This window comes from Sceloporus occidentalis, unplaced genomic scaffold (assembly GCF_023333645.1).
Source record: "Sceloporus occidentalis isolate IW3139 unplaced genomic scaffold, rSceOcc1.0.p SCAF_7, whole genome shotgun sequence".
NCBI classification, from domain to species: Eukaryota; Metazoa; Chordata; class Lepidosauria; order Squamata; family Phrynosomatidae; genus Sceloporus; species Sceloporus occidentalis.
The window spans coordinates 38,738,807-38,757,490 of NW_028316987.1; the positions used below are offsets into that span (position 1 = coordinate 38,738,807).

The 18,684-nt window shown below is 38.9% G+C and overlaps 1 protein-coding gene across 3 annotated transcripts in view; it reads right to left on the bottom strand.

Annotated features, from left to right (window-relative positions):
• Nucleotides 1-18,684, bottom strand: part of ITGA9 (integrin subunit alpha 9) — a 282,149-nt gene that overhangs the window by 92,414 nt on the left and 171,051 nt on the right. For all 3 annotated transcript variants that reach the window (XM_089532642.1, XM_089532643.1, XM_089532641.1), the window contains one exon: nt 8,581-8,731. In XM_089532642.1, coding sequence (XP_089388768.1) covers nt 8,581-8,731 — 151 coding nt within the window. The remainder of the gene's footprint in view (nt 1-8,580; nt 8,732-18,684) is intronic.

Below are 18,684 nucleotides of genomic sequence, written 5' to 3' on the forward strand. Positions count from 1 at the left end.
ACTCAAAACATCTGAAAGGCCACAGGTCCTCTACTCCTGCAACATAACATTCGTAATGGTGCAGGAATACATGAAAGAGCTGTGTCTGAAAGCATCAGCATAACACAGAAGCCAGTCTCCAAAGGGGCGGGGGGGGGGGGTTATTGAATCTATTTAAACACTCTGCCAAACACATTCTGCCAAAAAAATATTTAGCTTCAAGAACAGAGGAATCTTCTTCTAGACATAACCTTGTAATAAGATCAGCCACATATATTATAATGATAAATGTAGATAGATTTCTCTCCTCTTGAAGCGAAAGAATTTTGGCCCAATTGATGTCTAGTTGGATTTGGCAGAATGTCTAGATGGAAAACATGCCACTTGTCTCCTTATATATGACATGTCAAAAGACAGCCATGTCCTTTACCACAGACAAAAAGAGAGCACAGTTTTCCTCTTCACTCAACAGCCCACAATGCTGTTCACTCAAACAAGACCAGCTCAGGCAGGTAATCTACCCAGGAAATGGGATATTCTTGAAATGATTTTGATATTCTTGGTACACCCAGGTTTTTAAAAGTCTGTATCAATGCAGCTCCTTATTACAGGGCAGATCCAATTAAATTTATTTTCCCCAAGCTGCATGTGCAATGCATCTGTGATCATGCATTCAACATCATGCCTAATGGGACAGTACTTCTCCCTTAATTAATTGTCACCTGTGATTGTATCCATACCATCAAATCATCAACACTACACCCCCCCATGCAATTTTCATTATTTGAAAGACACTGGTCACCACCACCAGATGCATCTGGGGAGTTGACTTAAATCTATGAAAGCACATGCTGCCAACTTCTTTCTTTAGTTAGTCTCAAAGATGCTACAAGATCTCTCTACATAATTGTCACCACTGTTAGGCAGACTCCAGATCTCTGCCATCACCCAGCATGGGAGGTTGGCTAAATGAAGATACTCTAGTTAAAGGGGGAAATATGGCATGCCAGATTTATCTATGTTATTATACCAATTATAACCATGATTTCAGACACATACAGTTCTTACTTTACCAAACCCTATCCCCAAAAACGGATATTTTCTCATAGTCTTGTGATAGGTCAATACACGCTACTGCTTAGGACTTACTACAGTAGAAACATTGCTGTAAAGCAAGTCCAAATTCCCACCACTACCATAAAGCAGTACTGACTAGATGTAGCATATCTCCAAAGCCTATGCCTTCTTTCTGAGCAACTTCCTCATAACGGTATACTTTGTGTGATTCACCTGTAGATGTTGATGGACTTTCTACCCACCTCAAATAGGTAAGTGTTGTTTTTTATTTCATTCTATCTCCAGACAACACCCCTCCTTCTGCTAAAAATATCATCATGTCCTAATTTCCTGACCAGAGGGAAGCAGTATACATATGCAACCCTTTCAATGTACAAGGATAGTCAGAGGACTACACAAATATGTGAATATGCAAACATATGTGAGCAAATGGCACATATGTTTAGGAATTAGGAACAGCTTCCTTGATGCCAGCCCATTCACTCAATCCCAGTTCTAAATTGAGGTGTGGGTCACATGGGAGAAAAGGTAAAGATAATGGGTCTATTTTCCAAACACTCTAGCAATACTTCCCATCATGATCCCTTTACAGTTGATCCTCTTCTTGAGAGAGATCATATTTCACCTGATTGATCTGAAAGGAATTAGAGACAATGTCCTATAGACCAAGCAGCATCCTTCTCTTCTGTACAACAACCACTTGCAAAGTGGCTCTTTGGGCATATTTTAAGCACAGAAGAGAAACTCAGAAAATGGCTAAATAATGAACCAATACACCCATAATGCCAAACCAGGATTTACACTCCTACGTGCAAAACATTTAGTTTTATATGTGAACTGGTTCACTCACTTCAATAGAAAGGCCACTCAAGAAAAGTAGCCCTAACAACACTTCCATTTTCCCCACATTGTTGTATAAGTTGTTTGGGAGCCCCACTGATGAAGATTTCAACACAAGTATAAGTTCATGGATAGCCAACATGGTGTGGTGATTGGAGTGTTGGACTATGATTCTGGAAACCAGGGCTCAAATCCCCAGTCAGCCATGAAAACCCACTGGGTGACCTTGGGCAAGTCACACTCTCTCAGTCTCGGAGGAAGGCAAAGGCAACCTCTTTCTGAACAAATTTTGCCAAGATAACCCCATGATAGGTTCACGTTAGGGTTGGTCATCTTAAGTCAGATATGACTTGAAAGCACACAACAACAAGAACAACAACTGAACTCGATATGAAGTGAGCTTGATTCTCTTTGAGCATGTTTCAAAGAGGAAAACTTTGCAGCAGACAAAAACAATCAGACTGAAGAGATGTAGCAGAATTTCCAGAAACACTCCAAGTTTCCCAGAGAACATTCCTCTTTTCCCTTAGGAGTTTGCTGGGGTCTGAGAGTCTGAGAAATTAAATGAAGAAAGAATCCACATCCAGGGAAACAAACAGGAGCATTTCCCCACACAATGGCACCACCAGCTAGGACGTATGTGGCAATGCCATCAATAGTTCAGATTCCAAAGCACCCACCCTCAAGCCAACATTCTCTAGATCTATTGGACTACAGCTTCTCCAATTCCCAGTTAGCATGTCCTAGCTGAAAAAAGGTGTGCTAAGAAAAAACAGGAGGAAATGGGACTGCTGGAAGGACATGGGACAGATCCAGAGCAAGATGCTAAATACTGTGAGTCCACAGCACTGTACCCACACATCAGTCATAGACAGATAGCAAAGAGTGTTCCTTAGGCTGGCACACTTCTATCAACTAATTTCTATACACCCCTCCTATGTACACTTATCACTGACTATTACTAATCATCATTCAATATGTTAGAATCCATGTAACCCTTACAAGTAAGTTCTAGACAAGCCAGTTCTTGAATTGGGTGATCAGGAGGATTCTAACATTTTGCACTGATGCTTTTCTAAGAGGCTACAGATAACTAATTGTCCCCTGTAATTTATGAGTGTTCAGATGTTTCTGGGCCACAATTTCCATCAGCCCTAACTTGCATAGCCACTGGTGATGGATGATGAGAGTTCCAGTCTGGAGGGCCTCAGGTTTCCTACTCCTTATGTAAGCATCAGGGATAAATTCGTCTAACATTTGTTGCTTTAGCAATTCCAGTTTTGGAGGGGAAGCTAAACGCTTTGGTTTTACTCAGGACAAAATGCCAGATACCAGTCAAGTACAAATTCAGCAAGGCAACTTCAATATGGTTGATACTCTGAGGAATATATGTGTAAAATATAAATGCATATACATAAAAATTCAAATAACAAAACTACAAATATAGTCTTAAGAAAATAAGACAGATTTCCCACTCAGATCATTTGCAAACTCATTCACTCTGGATTTTACTTCAAGCTACCATTTATATCTTAGTACTATCTTGAACTGCTACACTTTAAAACAAAAAGATCTAGTGTAAAAGAAGCAGTAACTTCCTTGCAAGAGCTAATATATGTCCAGGTCCTGTTACAAAAAAAAATAAGCCCAGAGGTCACTGCCTCCTGCTTTTTCAAAAGAGAAGGGAGGGGGGAAGGAACCAGGCCATTAAAGGTTGGCTGTAGTTAATGACTTACAGAGAAGACATTAGGCTATTTAATTTAGAGAAGCAAGATGTTACTTCAAAGGAATCTAGGTTCCTAACTTGGAGGTAAAGCACTGACTTCAATGTAACTTCCTTCCATAATGACAAGTACATTGTTACTTTCAATAGAAATGTACTCCAGCAGATTAAGCATTGGTCACGGCAATTTCAAATATTCGGGGGGGGGGGGGGGTGTCAAGTGATAAAATGCCTCATTCCTCGGATTTTTTTTAAGCCCGAAGACCTTAAAATACACTAAGTATTTCAATTACACAATACCTGTACTGTAATACATAGACATTACAGAGTTACCAAGTTTCCCAAAAAACTATGGTAAGCACCAATGGCTGTACAAAATCTAGCCACTTTCTCTCGATCCAGGAACCATCTAATCTACCCAGGCTTTTTTTTTTTTTAATTACAGGTAACACAGTAGAGATAACAGTATAGTAGAAAATGCCTACAGTTTCCAGTTCTGCTCCACATCAGGGACAGAAGAGTTCCTGATATGATACTCAATGACACATTTCCCAAAGTGCAGAAGATAGGACATCACATTAGTTTAGCACCTATAGCTTTTCTGAATTTGGGCATTGTTAAGTTAGACACATAATCTATACATATAAATGTGCACAAAGAAAAGGGGCTGTTTGGTAATCAGATTTAAGTGGCATTGTAATTCTATGTCCCAAATTCTTTCTTTAGGCTTTGCAGAATCTATTAAATTGCTATGTGTAAACCTGCAAATTGTAGTTTCTTGATCAACTGCCTTCTCTGCTTCAACTGAAAAGCATCTATTAGATTCAGTGAAACTAATGCTACACAATTACATTCCTGATTTACAAAGGAATTCCATTGGTACATCCAAAAGTTCCTTCTTTTGAAAACAACCATCACAATATTATATACCACTTTTGATTTACATGAATACATTCAAAATGTGCCTCCGCAGCTACTGTTCACTAACATCTACCCAGAAGCATCCTAGGGAAAGGCAGATACTTTTATACCTAAGATATCTATCGGAAAGCTACTATGTATTCTCTCACAGAAATTTATAAAATTTTGAAGTACAGGAACTTCAACAGTGCAATGCGGCAGCTAACAAGGCCAATATGATTTTAGGCTGCATCAATAGAAGTATAGTGTCTAGATCAAGGGAAGTAATAGTGCCATTCTATTCTGCTCTGGTCAGGCCTCACCTGGAATATTGTGTCTAGTTCTGACCACCACAATTTAAAAAGGATGTTGAGAAACTGGAGCGTGTCCAAATAAAATGGTGAAGGGTCTGGAAACCATGTCCTATGAGGTATGACTTAGGGAGCTGGGGATGTTTAGCCTGGAGAAGAGACGGTTAAGAGTTGATATGATAGCCCTTTTAAATACTTGAAGGGATGTCATATTGAGGAGGGAGCTAACTTGTTTTCTGCTGCTCCAGAGACTAGGACCCAGAGCAATGGATGCAAGCTACAGGAAAAAAGATTCCACCTCAACATTAGGAGGAACTTCCTGACAGTAAGGGCTGTTCGACAGAATGATGGCATCTCCTCCTTGGAGATCTTCAAACAGAGTCTGGATGGCCATCTGTCGGGCATGCTTTGATTTAGATTTCCTGCATGGCAGGGGGTTGGACTGGATGGCCCTTGTGATCTCTTCTAACTCAATGATTCTATGATTCTATGAACTTGTTACACTGGTTTCCACAGTCATATATCCAATGAGACTCCAACAATTCAGGCAACTCTGTTGATCCACATCAACACACTGGTTCTACCAAAATTCAACTTCATCAAAAGTTTATCCTTTGTAAAGCTACAGGATATTTACTTCTCATTCAAGGCCAAGAGTACCCCAAAACATTTTGCATAATGACAAAAGTCAGCTCACAAGGACATATTTTTACAGGGAAAATCCACTCCTATCCTCTACCAGCTACTGCAAGGATTATAGCTAAACTCAGAGGAAGATTATGTCTGTCTCACTCCTAATCAAGAAAAAACATTGTCCCAACCTTGCAAGCACTGGCTCCACTACAACACTGAGTAGAACAAGCCTGCAAAATAACACCACCAGCACAACAATGACCATTTCTAAAATGGCTACTCTAATACAACAAACCAGAAAATATGCAGCATGTCTAGGGTATACCTATGAGACAGTTTCATTTCTGTGTTCAGAGGTTGAGGTGCTGGTGTCATTATCAGCCAAAAGAGTCCCTGCACAGGAATCCTGGATATGATTTTTTAAAAAAAAACATTGCCTTTTTGGCCAGGAAGGAGGATAAAAATGCTCCAGACAAGCAAGAAAATGTTTTGCTGTCTTTTAAAAGCTATGCAAAGCACCTTTTCAGCCTGGAGCCATGGCACTGTTACTGAATGGTTGCAAACTGAGGGGAAAATGAAACAGTTCAGTAAATGAAGCCTTTTAAATATCAGTCAATGTGCCCTTTCTCACCCCAGTGAAGAGGAACAAGGGTCTTGCCAAGAAATGTCATTAACACGGCTCATGAAATTTCAGAGTCTAAAGGAAATGAGAGCCAGCAACAATAACACTTGCATGGAAAGTAAATGCCACTCTAATAATTACTGAGCCGGGGCATAATTTTTCCTTTAAATAATAATATGAAATGTTTGGTGTCTATATACCTTACATACCTTTCTGGGAGTTTACATAAGCCACTTGGAATAAAAAGCCAATTATTGTCCTTACGTCTTGTAGCTGATGAAAGCATATTACATTTAATCTACTAAGCAGAGCTTAGCAGGCAAATGAAAAAAGCAAACCAAAATGGATGATAGGTTACCATATATCAAGAAAACTATTTGAGGGAGATTATAAACCTGGCTGCCAGGGTGGTCTGTATTCCAGGTTCAACACCTCTGCTGAGAATGCATTTCAGGTGGTAATATGGGGAAAACAGGCCTCTCTTCTTGGGTTGTTAAAAAGTCCTTTACTGCAATGGGTTCCCACACCCCCATGAGAACATTCTATCATTGGTTTCATAAGGACAGTTAAGATAATTCTATTTTTATTTTGTCCAGGCAGACAGTCTTGACCATCCCTAGATATGTGGTCATGTCAACAGGTTATAAAGGGACACACAAGCTCCTACTGTGTGAAAAGCACAAGGTTTGGACAGCTCAAAGGAAGCCATCTGAATTCTCAGCAACTGAGGAAAGCTAATGGCTTGCCATTATGTCATCCTGAGAGGAGAAGACTTTCATCTCTAGTTATGTCATTCAGCATATCTCCTTGACAAACTGAGAAGCAGGGAAATTTAGCTGTCTGAGACAGATAAGAGGAGAGATAAAAGCCTGCCAGCCAGCAACTCCTTTCCCGCAGTAAGTATGACATAAAGACAAGTACCTCAAGCATTCCTTGTCATAAGGAAGTCCCAGAAGATTCACCAAGAACAGTTCAGGTCTTTTCCTCATAGTGAATGCAATATGCAGCTAGACTCTGAAAGAGGTATTAGTAATTGTGGTCCATCAGGAATTTGTGATCTACAACTCCTATAAATCCTCACCATTGGTTATAATACCTATGGCTGATGGGAACTGCAGGTGAAAAATATCTGGAGGGTCCCAGTAGCCTGCTCATATATACAATCTTTCCATAAGACTTTTTCTCCAAGGAAAGAATCAAAACAGAATGTTCTCCTTGATTTCATTTCATTAACCAAAATATTTTATTTCAACTATATAGAGATCTTAATGATATTTTAAATAGCAAATTCTATAATTTATTATGAACCAAAGACTTGCCTCTTTTGAACCTTCCCAAATACCTACATATTTAAAGAGTCTACTCTTCCATAGTCACAGATGCAAGGAACATTTATACACATGATGAGAGAATACTGGTTATCAGAGCCAGGGGTGCACACATACACACCTCAACATTGGCTGGACTGCATACATACAGCAGCAAACAGAGTTTTTAATGCAGAATGTTCTCGGGATGTTCTAGGAATACACTCAGCAGTATCACATACATTTGGCCCTGCGTTTTCATAGGGGATCCATTCTGGACCACCACCACCCCGTGAAAACGGAGACTCGCTGATATTCAAGCTTGAATGGGGTGCGTGCTTGCGAGCACACGCAAAGTGCAAACTGCGAGGGGCATGTCCCACTGGCAATAACAGAGGTTGACCCTCCATGAATATCCAAGACTGCAAGTCCATGAGAAAGGAGGGACAATTGTTTTTTGTAAGAGTACAGACAGAATCTCCCTCCAACTACTGCATTTGGCATATGAGAGAATAGAGTTTGGAAACATTAGCGTTACTGCTAGTCCATTAACATAAAGAAAACTGATTTAAAGAAAAATTAACATTAACATTTTAAGAACAATTCACAAAATTAATTTGTTAAATAATCTATTAAATCGTTTAAACAAAGATCATTTAAAAGGTTCATTTATTACTAAAGTAACACTTTCATCCTTAGGGGAAGGCAATGGCAAACCCCTCTGAACAAATCTTGTCAAAAAACCCCGAAATCCTTAGGGTCACCATAGGTCAGAAATGACCTGAAGGCACACAACAACAACAACATGAGAAACATAGTTGTTACTTTTTTTAAAAAAAAATTGGCAATTAACTATCAAAATGAAAATGGTTGGAAAACATTAATACATTGGGGATTTTTTTAAGGGTTTTAATGAATACTTTCCAAGCTCTGGGTGACAAGTTGTTCTATACATGTGCCAAAGTACATGGGAAGAGATCCTTCATGCAAGACAGTGTGTCAGTGCAAATTTTCAACTCATAAAATGGCTTCAGTCAAAGTAACCAGGGGGAACAAGCTCCCTTGGTTATACCTAGCAATGCACGAGAGTGATTAAAATTCCACTTCTCTCAGTGACTTCAGACTTTCAGATTAACAAAAATATGTTGTTGTTTTTTGTTTAATCTCAGACAAGCTGGCTTTTCCTACCTTTTGCCACATTTTGATGAAAAAGAGCTCCCTGGAAAAGTTGAAAGCAATGTTGGTATCATAAGCATCGTCCCCAATGTTGGAGATGGAGATGTTCAGAGAAATGTTCTTCACTGCTCCCAAAGCCAGATAGGGAGCCCTGTCATCAACACTGCCAAGAGAAATGAAAATGAGTTAACACTTTTTCTCTTAATTCACAGCAGAGAAACTGCTGAAAAGAGCTGGGTAAATGGATATAACCTCAGATATGCCAGATGGAACTCATTCATGGCAAAGTTAGGTAAATATGCAATGAATAAAATCACAGAAGCCTTTGGGGGCCTAGGAATAACCATGCCGGATCACACCCAAAGGACTATCTAGTTCAGCAGTCTGTTCACACAGCAGCCAACCAGTTGTTCAGAGGGAAGCCCAGAAGGACATGAGTGCAACAGTGTCTTCCCACTCATGGATCCCAGCTAGAGATGTACAACAAACTATTCTCTGTGGTGCTGAAGGAATATATAGCCATTATGACTCATACTCTGACAATCCATGAATTTATCCAATCCTGTTATAAATTTGAACAGCCATAATCTGTTCTTGGGGTGGCAAATTCAATATGCACTGTGCAAAAGAGTACTTTCTTTTATCTGTCCCAAATCTTCCACAACTAAATTCTCTTTCTCATATGCATTCTCAGCCCACAGGACTGAATCAGTCATAAAGTATACCACAGAGGCCTGTAACTATCACTGAGTTTATAGAAATAAAGAGAGGAATAGGACATGCAAACCAATTGGCTCTTAGTTCACTAGCAGATAAATGGCATATGCACTATTATGCTGAGAGAATGTCTTATTTTTGGACCAGTGAATATGATGTATAAGCCTGATTTAGCCAATCACCTGAGTTTTGTCTAGGCCCTTTTTATTGTTTAACAGTTCAGTTACATGCAAATAGATTTTTAGCCAGCTCCAGAAATTTCTTCTCTTGATAGATTGAATGTGTAACCTCTGAAGGAGGTCAATCAGTAATATAAAGGATGTAACAAGCTGAGCTTTTTACAAATCAGGATAATCAAAAACCTTTCTGAAGAATAATTTTTTTATTAATTTTTATTTTCCAAAACATTAAAATAAAACGAAATACTTCATTCTAAATTCAAACATACACCACTTTAAACATAGAAAAAATAATAAAACAAGAAATTTGTAACTTCCAAACATTAATTTGTGTTGCTGAGTGTGCTATATTAATTCTATTTCTACATTCTCTTATCTTATCTCAAACAGACAGCCGAAGAGCACTGTAGTTTAATAAATCGTATTTTGTGCTGAGGTTATTCTAAAAGTGTATAGTTATTTTCTACTATATTCCTTATCTTCCTCATCTTTCAATATGTAAATGTTTAAGAATAAAAATTTAAATTTCCCCGGATATTCAGTTAATTACCTTTTCACTCTCCTGTTAGATCACTCCCCTTATTCAACCCCCTTTCCTGCCATCTAATCTGCAAGGGCTATCCATCTTGACCTCATCCCCTCCATTTTTATATATTCTACCCATGGTTCCCACTCCTTATAAAATACTTGTAAATATCTCCTTTTGGTCAAACATGCCTTGAGTCACAAACAAGGAAAAATAATGATGACGGTGGTGGGGGTAAGGATAGACAGGAAAAGGTGCTGTATCCCATGTTTCTTCAGTCTAAATCACTTTCATAAAGGGTTTAGTGGTTTTAAAATTCTCTTTAAAATATGTCCATAGCAGCCTCCTTTAAATATTTGCTCTAGAGTGCTTTACAATAACAGAAAATAATATGCTAATACAAATGATCTCTGCAAAATTGTCGTGATTTCTCTAGATGACGGGGTGGTGGTGATTTCAATGGGAAGATTATATTCTCCAGCAGTGAGATTTCTCTTCTGAGAAAACGCCTGATAAATTTTGTCCTGCTTTATGGTAAATGAAAGTAAATTCTGACTCTGAAGAATAAAGGAAGAAATGGTCCAAAAGGGGTTGAAGGAAAGGAGCAGATGAAAAAAAAATCTATTCCTTCTTTCAATGATATTAAAAAATTACACATGTTCATACTTAACTGGACCCACAATTAATCCCCAAATTCTTCACATTAGTTATGGTGGCAAATAAGAGAAGGGACATTTTATCAAATATTCTTGTGTGGGGAGACCATATTTCAATAGTTCAGAAGATGCCATATTGTTAAAAAATCAAAGATCTTTTCCTAATAAATTTGATCTCAGCCCTTCAGAGGCAGAGGCCACCTAAATGGTTTAAAATCTTTCATCCTGACTGATAATCGTAAGCTAATGCAATTCTTTTAAAGCAATCAAACAATACATTAACACTGAAATTATTTACTCATTTGTATTTGTCACAAATAAAGAGCAACTTCTCTCTCTCTCTCTCTCTCTCTCTTTTCTCTTTGCCAAGGGAACAATGGATTAATAAAACTGAACACTGCTTGTAGGTCCTAGTTATCTCGTAGAGAGAAGGGTATCAAAATTAGAAAAACAGTTACGGAGACAAAGCATAGCATGTGTTCTATCATTAAGGTGTAAAGCCTTGTTTCTTTAGAAATCACAAACTCTGCACAAATCAAGATCAAATTCATAGCTTTGGGGTACTTGAGTGAAAACCTCCTTGGTTTGAAGCTAACAGGGGATTTCAGATCACCATCACAAACAGCAAAGGGAGAGCAAGTTCAGGCCTTTCTTTCAAGAGAGCAGTTTCCTGAGTCATTAAATCTCAGGACATCTGGAATGAATCAGGTACACTTTCAGTATGAAATGGATTAAGGGGAGGGAGAAATCTCTCTATTCACAAGGGAATTCTCAAGCCCTGATTGCTGCTCCTGGGGAAGGCATGATGTCATTTGGTATGGACTGGCTGCAGTGATGTATGAATTGGATTGCCAATGTGGTACTATCTTTCTTCAGCACCTGCACTTTATTAAACAAGCTGATTTGCCATTCCTGTATTTGTGGCCCAAGTGGCATTGTTCAAGAAACAACTTTTATTAAAACTTAACAACAGTCAAGGAAGCAGGCAAGCAAAATAGTAACAGGGAGGTTGCAATATCATCGCAATACCATTTCATTGACTGCTACAGCACTTATGTGCTGAGCTCTGCATATTTCCACTTAATCTACTGCTAAGTAATGTGACCACTTTGTTCTTAGGCAGACCTCATTTTTTAAATTCTGGATTGCTCTGGGCACATGTGGATGTTGTCTATGTTATCTCAGCTTAGAAACGGTTTCTAGAATGCATTCTTGAGGATATGATTGTCCAAGTGTCCAAGCATGACTTATATCATACAGGGTCTTATGCGCATCAAAAAAGGACTTAAGATCATTATAAAAGCTCTACTCACAAAACCTAGTTATATAATGAAAGAGATATAACTGAAAAGCAAATAAATTTGTCATCCACAAATAATTTGAGTTATCCAGGTCAATCCCCTATGGGCACTGTGTATAACACAGTAAACTGTTGCCAAACCAATGTAGAAGTGGTGTACTCAGCAACTGTAAGGAACTGAAACTATCCAGAATTTTTGTCAGTGCTCCATTTAACCAAAGGCCTACATTCAAATTAATTGTGCTGGTCTATGACAGTAATAAAAATGAACAGAACACAATAAGTTCAAATTAAACATGGCATAGAAATGTATATAGGCCTATATATAGACTCTCTCCTGTAAAATCCGCAGACATGGATGGGCAAGTGTCCTTGATTTACCTTCTAGTAAATGCCCAGCCAGGACAAAAACCTGATATTGGATTGCCCTTGGAGTCAGGTGTAATGCCCAAGGGAAGGCTGAGTAGGTGGTCACAGGTTGACACCTGGCCCCAGCTGGACCTGCATTTGGTTGCCCCTCTCACTGCTTATCCCCAGGTTCAATTCAAATAGGTTTTAGGTCAATTTAGGTGACACAGTGGTTAAATGCTGGTACTGCAGCCAAAATATTCAGTCCTATGGGGCTCCAGGTTTACTCAGCCTTCCACCCTTTCATAGGTTGGTAAAATGAGTAACCAGCTTGTTGGGAGCAATTGGCTTAAACATTGTAAACCACTTAGAGAGTGCTTAGCACTATAAAGCAGTATACAAATGTAAGTGCTATTGCTGTTTCTATAAATAAAGTGTGCCTTGTTTAATCCAATGTCTTGTGTCTCATCTCATTATTTTGTGGTCAATTATCAATGCAGGAACTGAAATGAGAAGATGACAAAGGGAGTAGGCAAGAAAAACCAGGACATTTTAAAAGCACCTGAAAACACAGGATTAATTGGGTCTGTCTCTGACAAACTGGGACAATTAGAGGATATATTTTATCTTGTTGTGATTTAACAATCGCCCAGTAATGTAAACTGGTAATATTATACCCATTCTTCAGGTACTAGAGTGAAGCTGAGAAAAAGCTGCTTATCCAAGGCCACCTAGTGGGTTCATGGCAAAGATAACACACACTCTTGAGACCTGAAATGTACAGTACACTGAAGATTAAACTAGATATAAAGGGGGAGTGCATATTCACTGTGATTATCATGCTTTCCACCTTGTAAATGGAGTTTCTGAGATATATGATGTTTCCTCAGAAGTATAACCCTCAGCAATGAACCTTGCAAACAAAGGCGGGTTATAGACCGCCACTTGGGACGTCCGCAGGACGTCCCATTTTTAAAAAGGGGAGTCTCTTCTAAACGCCCCTGGCTCTAGTACAGACTCTGTCCGTACAATATGGCGCCGGCCGTTCCACACGACCAGTGCCATATTTATGTATCGGACGCTGTGCGTCCGAACGTGTCGCGGCGCTAATGGTGCCGCAGAAAGAAGCTCCATTTTGGAGCTTCTTTTTTGCTCCGCAAGGGAGCCGCGCGGTGTGGCTGCGACGGCTCCCTTACAGGGCAAACGGCGGCGGCGGCAGACCGCCTCAAAGTGGCGGTCTATAACCCGCCTAAGGGCCCGAACAGATAGGCCAAAATAAAGCTACTTCGGGTCATTTTGGAGGTATGCTGTTTAAATTATGCATGTGTCCAAAGAGGCCAGAAGCCGTGCCAAAGCTGTGCTCCAGTCCTTAGAACTGGAGCACGGCTTTGGTGTGGCTTCTGGCCTCTTTAGATGCGTGTGTCATTTAAACAGCATACCTCCAAAGTGACCTGAAGCAGCTTTATTTTGGCCTGTCTGTTTGGGCCCTTAGTCCATTTTCAGCATGACCACTCACAAAACAATGTAGACTACACAGCTGATAGTAAGCACATGCTGTAACAAATATCTTTCACCATTACAGGAGCACCTCTTCACAGTATGCACTAAATATTCTGTCTATTTTCATTAGCCACTATGCCACATTTCTCTTAGCTGTGCTGGGAAATATGTTTTTCAGACATCTGAGTTACAATTTCAAAATTTTTATCATATACAATGTAAATCTTTTGTAATAAGGCCCAAAGAATTCATGGCTATGAATATATTTTGATACTTTGCTTTAAAATTGTGGAAATGAAATTCCTTTCACACACACCCTCCAAAAAAAGCAGCCACCATTCTTGAAATTCAACCATCCCACAAAGTTTCATTCCTTTCTGCTACAATGCCTTAACAAATCTATCAATTTATTTCCAAGGGCAAGGAGGGCAGGTGGAAAAAATAGCAGTCAAATTAGAATTTTAGGCTCTGGGAAGTATAGCTTTTTATTGACTGGAAAGACTTTTAAAAAAAGCATATAGATCCCAAACCCAATTGCTGTTTCTTTTAAAGAATTCCACATTTTGCAATGGAGGCTTCTGAAAATGCCCAGAGTCTGCAGTTGTGACCCAAGATTTTGTTACTCCAAAATCTTTAATGAAAAAATATGGGTGGAAAGCTGTACTTCTAGAATTTTAGAATGGGGACTCTATAGTTTGAACACTGCAGTTTAGTGCTGGAAGATTAGAAAGAGACCTCAGCTTTTTGTAGCATTTCTCACTGCCTATTTCTCTCAGCCTCTCCATGCAAAGTTATGAGTTTGGGTATCACAAAAGGTGAGGAATAAGGGGGAAAGGAAAATGGCTGGCAATGGTGAAGGAGCTCCCCAGTTTCGGTCTTTCCAAATCCTGGGGAATTCTGAAATTTCAAAGGGTTCTCCAAAATGTGTGAAAAGATAAAACCTATTCTGAACTGAGACAGAGGGAAGAAAACACACAAAAAACATTAAGAAAGCCATATAAGGAAAGAAAATTATTTTTAAAAACTCATGCTACATGCCAGCCAACTGTATATGACAATCTCATAACACAATCTCATAAAGTTTACTGTTAGATACAATAAAGAATTTGTTGCACAGTAGCTAGTGATTTATGCTGAGAAAAAAATATACCCATGCCAAATATCTCTAGCCAAGAACTGCATTAAGTATGGAAGAAAGATTATGGAACAACAGATTTTTTTTTAATTTCAACTAACTCACTAGGTGACCTTTAGGAATCATAACTTCAGAATTCATAGAAGATGCCTGGATCCAAGGTTAGTAAACCGAGTTTACGCAGGTGCTTAAACTCAAACCTACTGGGTCAGATTTATACTACAAAAAGCCAAACACAACTGTGTATTTATGGTGTTCTGGTTTTCATCACACATTTTCAGCCTGTACAATATCAACTGGGCCTAGATTTACTACTTCAGGAATTTTAAGCTTTCTCTTTGGCAAACCATGCTTTGTAGACAATATGCCACTTATGCACATGCAAGGGCATGCAGGATCTTCTTCAGATCTGTATATGTTTACAGCTGCAACTGCACTGCAGATATAATCTGGTTTGGCACCAGTAATATGGAATTCTGGAAATAGTAGTTTGTTGTGGCACCAGAGCTCTCTGACAGACAAGACTAAATGTCTCACAAAACTACAGTTTCCAGAATTCCATAACATTGAGCCATGGCAGTTAAGGTAATGTCAAATCAGATCGTTTCTGAGTGTGGCCTCCACATATCTGAGCCACCAAAAAGGAACAATTGTTACCATGTGCAGTGAATGATGCGGAGAAGAATTTCTAGAAAGATCTATACCTCAAGAAATTTAAAAAAAAATGGTACCCTTGCACGAGTTACTTAACTATAATGTAAGTAACTCCACTGCCCCCATTTCTCCACTCCCACCCCCACCTCCACCCTGATTTCTGTACATGTTTAATTAAAATTCTACAGAGATGTGAATGTGTTTTTAAAGGCAACCAGATGCAATTACTTTGCTATATAACAAAACAAATGAGAACCTGTTAAACTTAATACATTTGTATCCTTCCCATAAATAAGAATTGGGACAAGCAGTTGTGGCAGGACCCTGAGAGGTCTCTCCAACTGCCTGTTCTCAATGCACTCTGCAACCAAGAGAATATGGCACTCCAGCTGAGGTGCTGCAAGGTAGAAAAGGTGAGGATTGGGGAGGGGGGGGGCATTGTTACAACATACAATACCTACAGGTTCTGTCATGTAGTTACATCTGAAGATATAGGATCATGGGCCTTCTGTGCATTTGTTTGTTTTTTCCACTTTAAGCCACTGTGGAGACTTCTCAAACAGAAAATCTACATGTAACTATTTGAAGAAAAGCAATAGTATTCTCCCATCACTACAGTTTGCTCCCAAAGGGGGCAAAAGAGTTTGTGGTTTAAAGAATAAAGGAGTCTTTTAGTTTCTCTTCCCAAGAGTGGTAAACTAGCCCTCCTCCATGCTATCATGTTACTGAAGGGGAAGCTCTTTTGATTCTAACAGATTTTGGAGAACTCATTGTTTCCACAACAAAGGGGATTTTCTTAGTGTTATGTACTGCATTTACATGGATATATTTTAAATTTTAATGGCGTTAGTTCTATAGACAGTACTGCAGCCAAAACATTGGGAGTTCGATCCCAGACAGGGCTCCAAGTCCACTCAGTCTTCCATCCTTTCACAGGTTGGTAAAGTTGGGAGCAATTGACTTACACATTGTAAACCGCTTAGAGAGTGCTTAGCACCATAAAGTGGTATAGAAATGTAAGTGCTACTGCTATTGCTACTAATATCATTTTATAACTTTTTATTTTTATTCATTTTTACATTCACATGTCTTTTAAAATGCTTTTTAAAAAAACTTGTAACTTGGGATATACATCAAGTAATTCAATGTAACACAAAAATGTGCCTCTTTTTTCTATGCTATTATAATAATAATGATGATAATAATAATAATAATTTTTTATTTTTATCCCACCTCCCCTGCAGGTACACTCATATAATTAATGGTCCTAACAGTAGATGTGCATTGTGAAGCCAAAGGCTCTCTAGAATCCAGTGGAAGTAATGTAGTGTTAAAAGCCCTCATACTCTGATGCACATGCTGATAGTCATTCCACCTTCATCCCCTCCTCCCTGAGCTCACTGCCAAGTCTGTGCCTTTTCCCATCAGCTCACCTTGCCTCCAAATAAAATGAGTTGGATAAAATCACTGGAAATTACTTGAGCTCAGAGTAATTGGCTGCCCTACTCTGACACCAATTTCTATATTAGAAATAGAACCTGCAGGATTACGTGTGGCACTCCTAATATAAATTACCCTCTTTTACCTAAAAGATTCAGAAGAAACTAAGTACACTGAAAGAAGCAAGACTGATCTGAGTTTAACTGTGCTCACTTTGTATAAATAGCCATGTGCTATATAGACCTGGCCTTTGGGCATATTATCACACACCAAGAAACCGTTTTGTGAAAGTGATGATAAGAAGGAATACCTCTAACACACTTAAGTCCTATGATTTGAGCTGTTTGGGTTTTAGTGGTTTTCTGTAAGGAAATTAATTATAGTAATAATGAGTGAGAATAGTTTGGCATATAATGGAACAAATGACAGGTGGCATATAGATTCATAAACCCGGTCCTAAATTATCCATGCCAATTGGACTTTGAGCCAAAGGTAAGTATTCAGAAAAAATCCTGGCACATAACTTACTCTAGGTTTAATAACAAGTGCAGGGAAGTGTAGGTAGCATGAATATATGGGAAGAGGAAAAGCAGCCTTTGAGGTTCTCCCATTAGTAACAATTATTTATAATGAGATCTCTTCCATCCAAAAATCACATGCACACCCTGTTTTCATAAACTACTATACAGGCCATTTGCAAGTCTCATTACAGCCTCTCCCCCACAAGGAATGCAGAAGCCATATGATAAGTCCAGCCACTCTGCTTTTTCTATTAAGATATCCTATCAAGCTGCTCTGATCTCCATGGCACTGCACAAGGATTACTATTACATTTGTAGTCTGCTGGGCAGGATTTCCTCTCCAGCTAGACTTGGCGTCACCTGCCCATTCTGCCCCAGGTTCCACACCTGTCCATTTTCTTAATCTGTCTGCTTTTCTTTTAATAACCATGAAGTTCTTTCCCTTTTTCTCCCACACCATATTTTTTTTCAAATACTTAGTGCCACATGGCCAAGTACTCTGTGTGTGTGTATGCACGCGCACACACACGCACATGTTCGCACGTGCACCTTCCCCCTCCCCCTTTGCTTTAAAGTCCAATTTCATTATTAGGATATTCAGGACATGGCTTAGACACCATTATTCATTCCCTAAGAGTTGCCAACTGCATGCTGCTAGCAGCCATCCCACCAGATGCAAGCAAAAATGGCCTAGGCAGCTTGAGGAACTGCAGAATAGATCAATATCTCTCAACCATTTAGAGAGTAAGAGTGGCATTGACAGAAATGTAAAATATTGCACTATGATATGCTACACCATTCAAAAACATTAAGAAGGTGAAAGAATGAAAAAAGTGTAGACAAAAATACATGAAAGAATGAGTAAAAAAGATGGCAGATGAATTCTGTCAATATTCTGCTTCCTACACTAGTGTGTAAATACAGTCAGCCCTTCAACATTTGCAGGAAGTAATATTTGTATATTAAACATTGTTTGTTTTTGTTTTGTTATGTCAATGATACTATGTCAATGATTGCCTGTATAAAGTATTTATTTTATGTGTAAAAATTTAATTCATGGGATTACGAATTATAAAATCCTCTGGATAGGTCTAATTAATATGTAGCATTTGACTTTGTTTAAGCTTAAAGACCTTATCT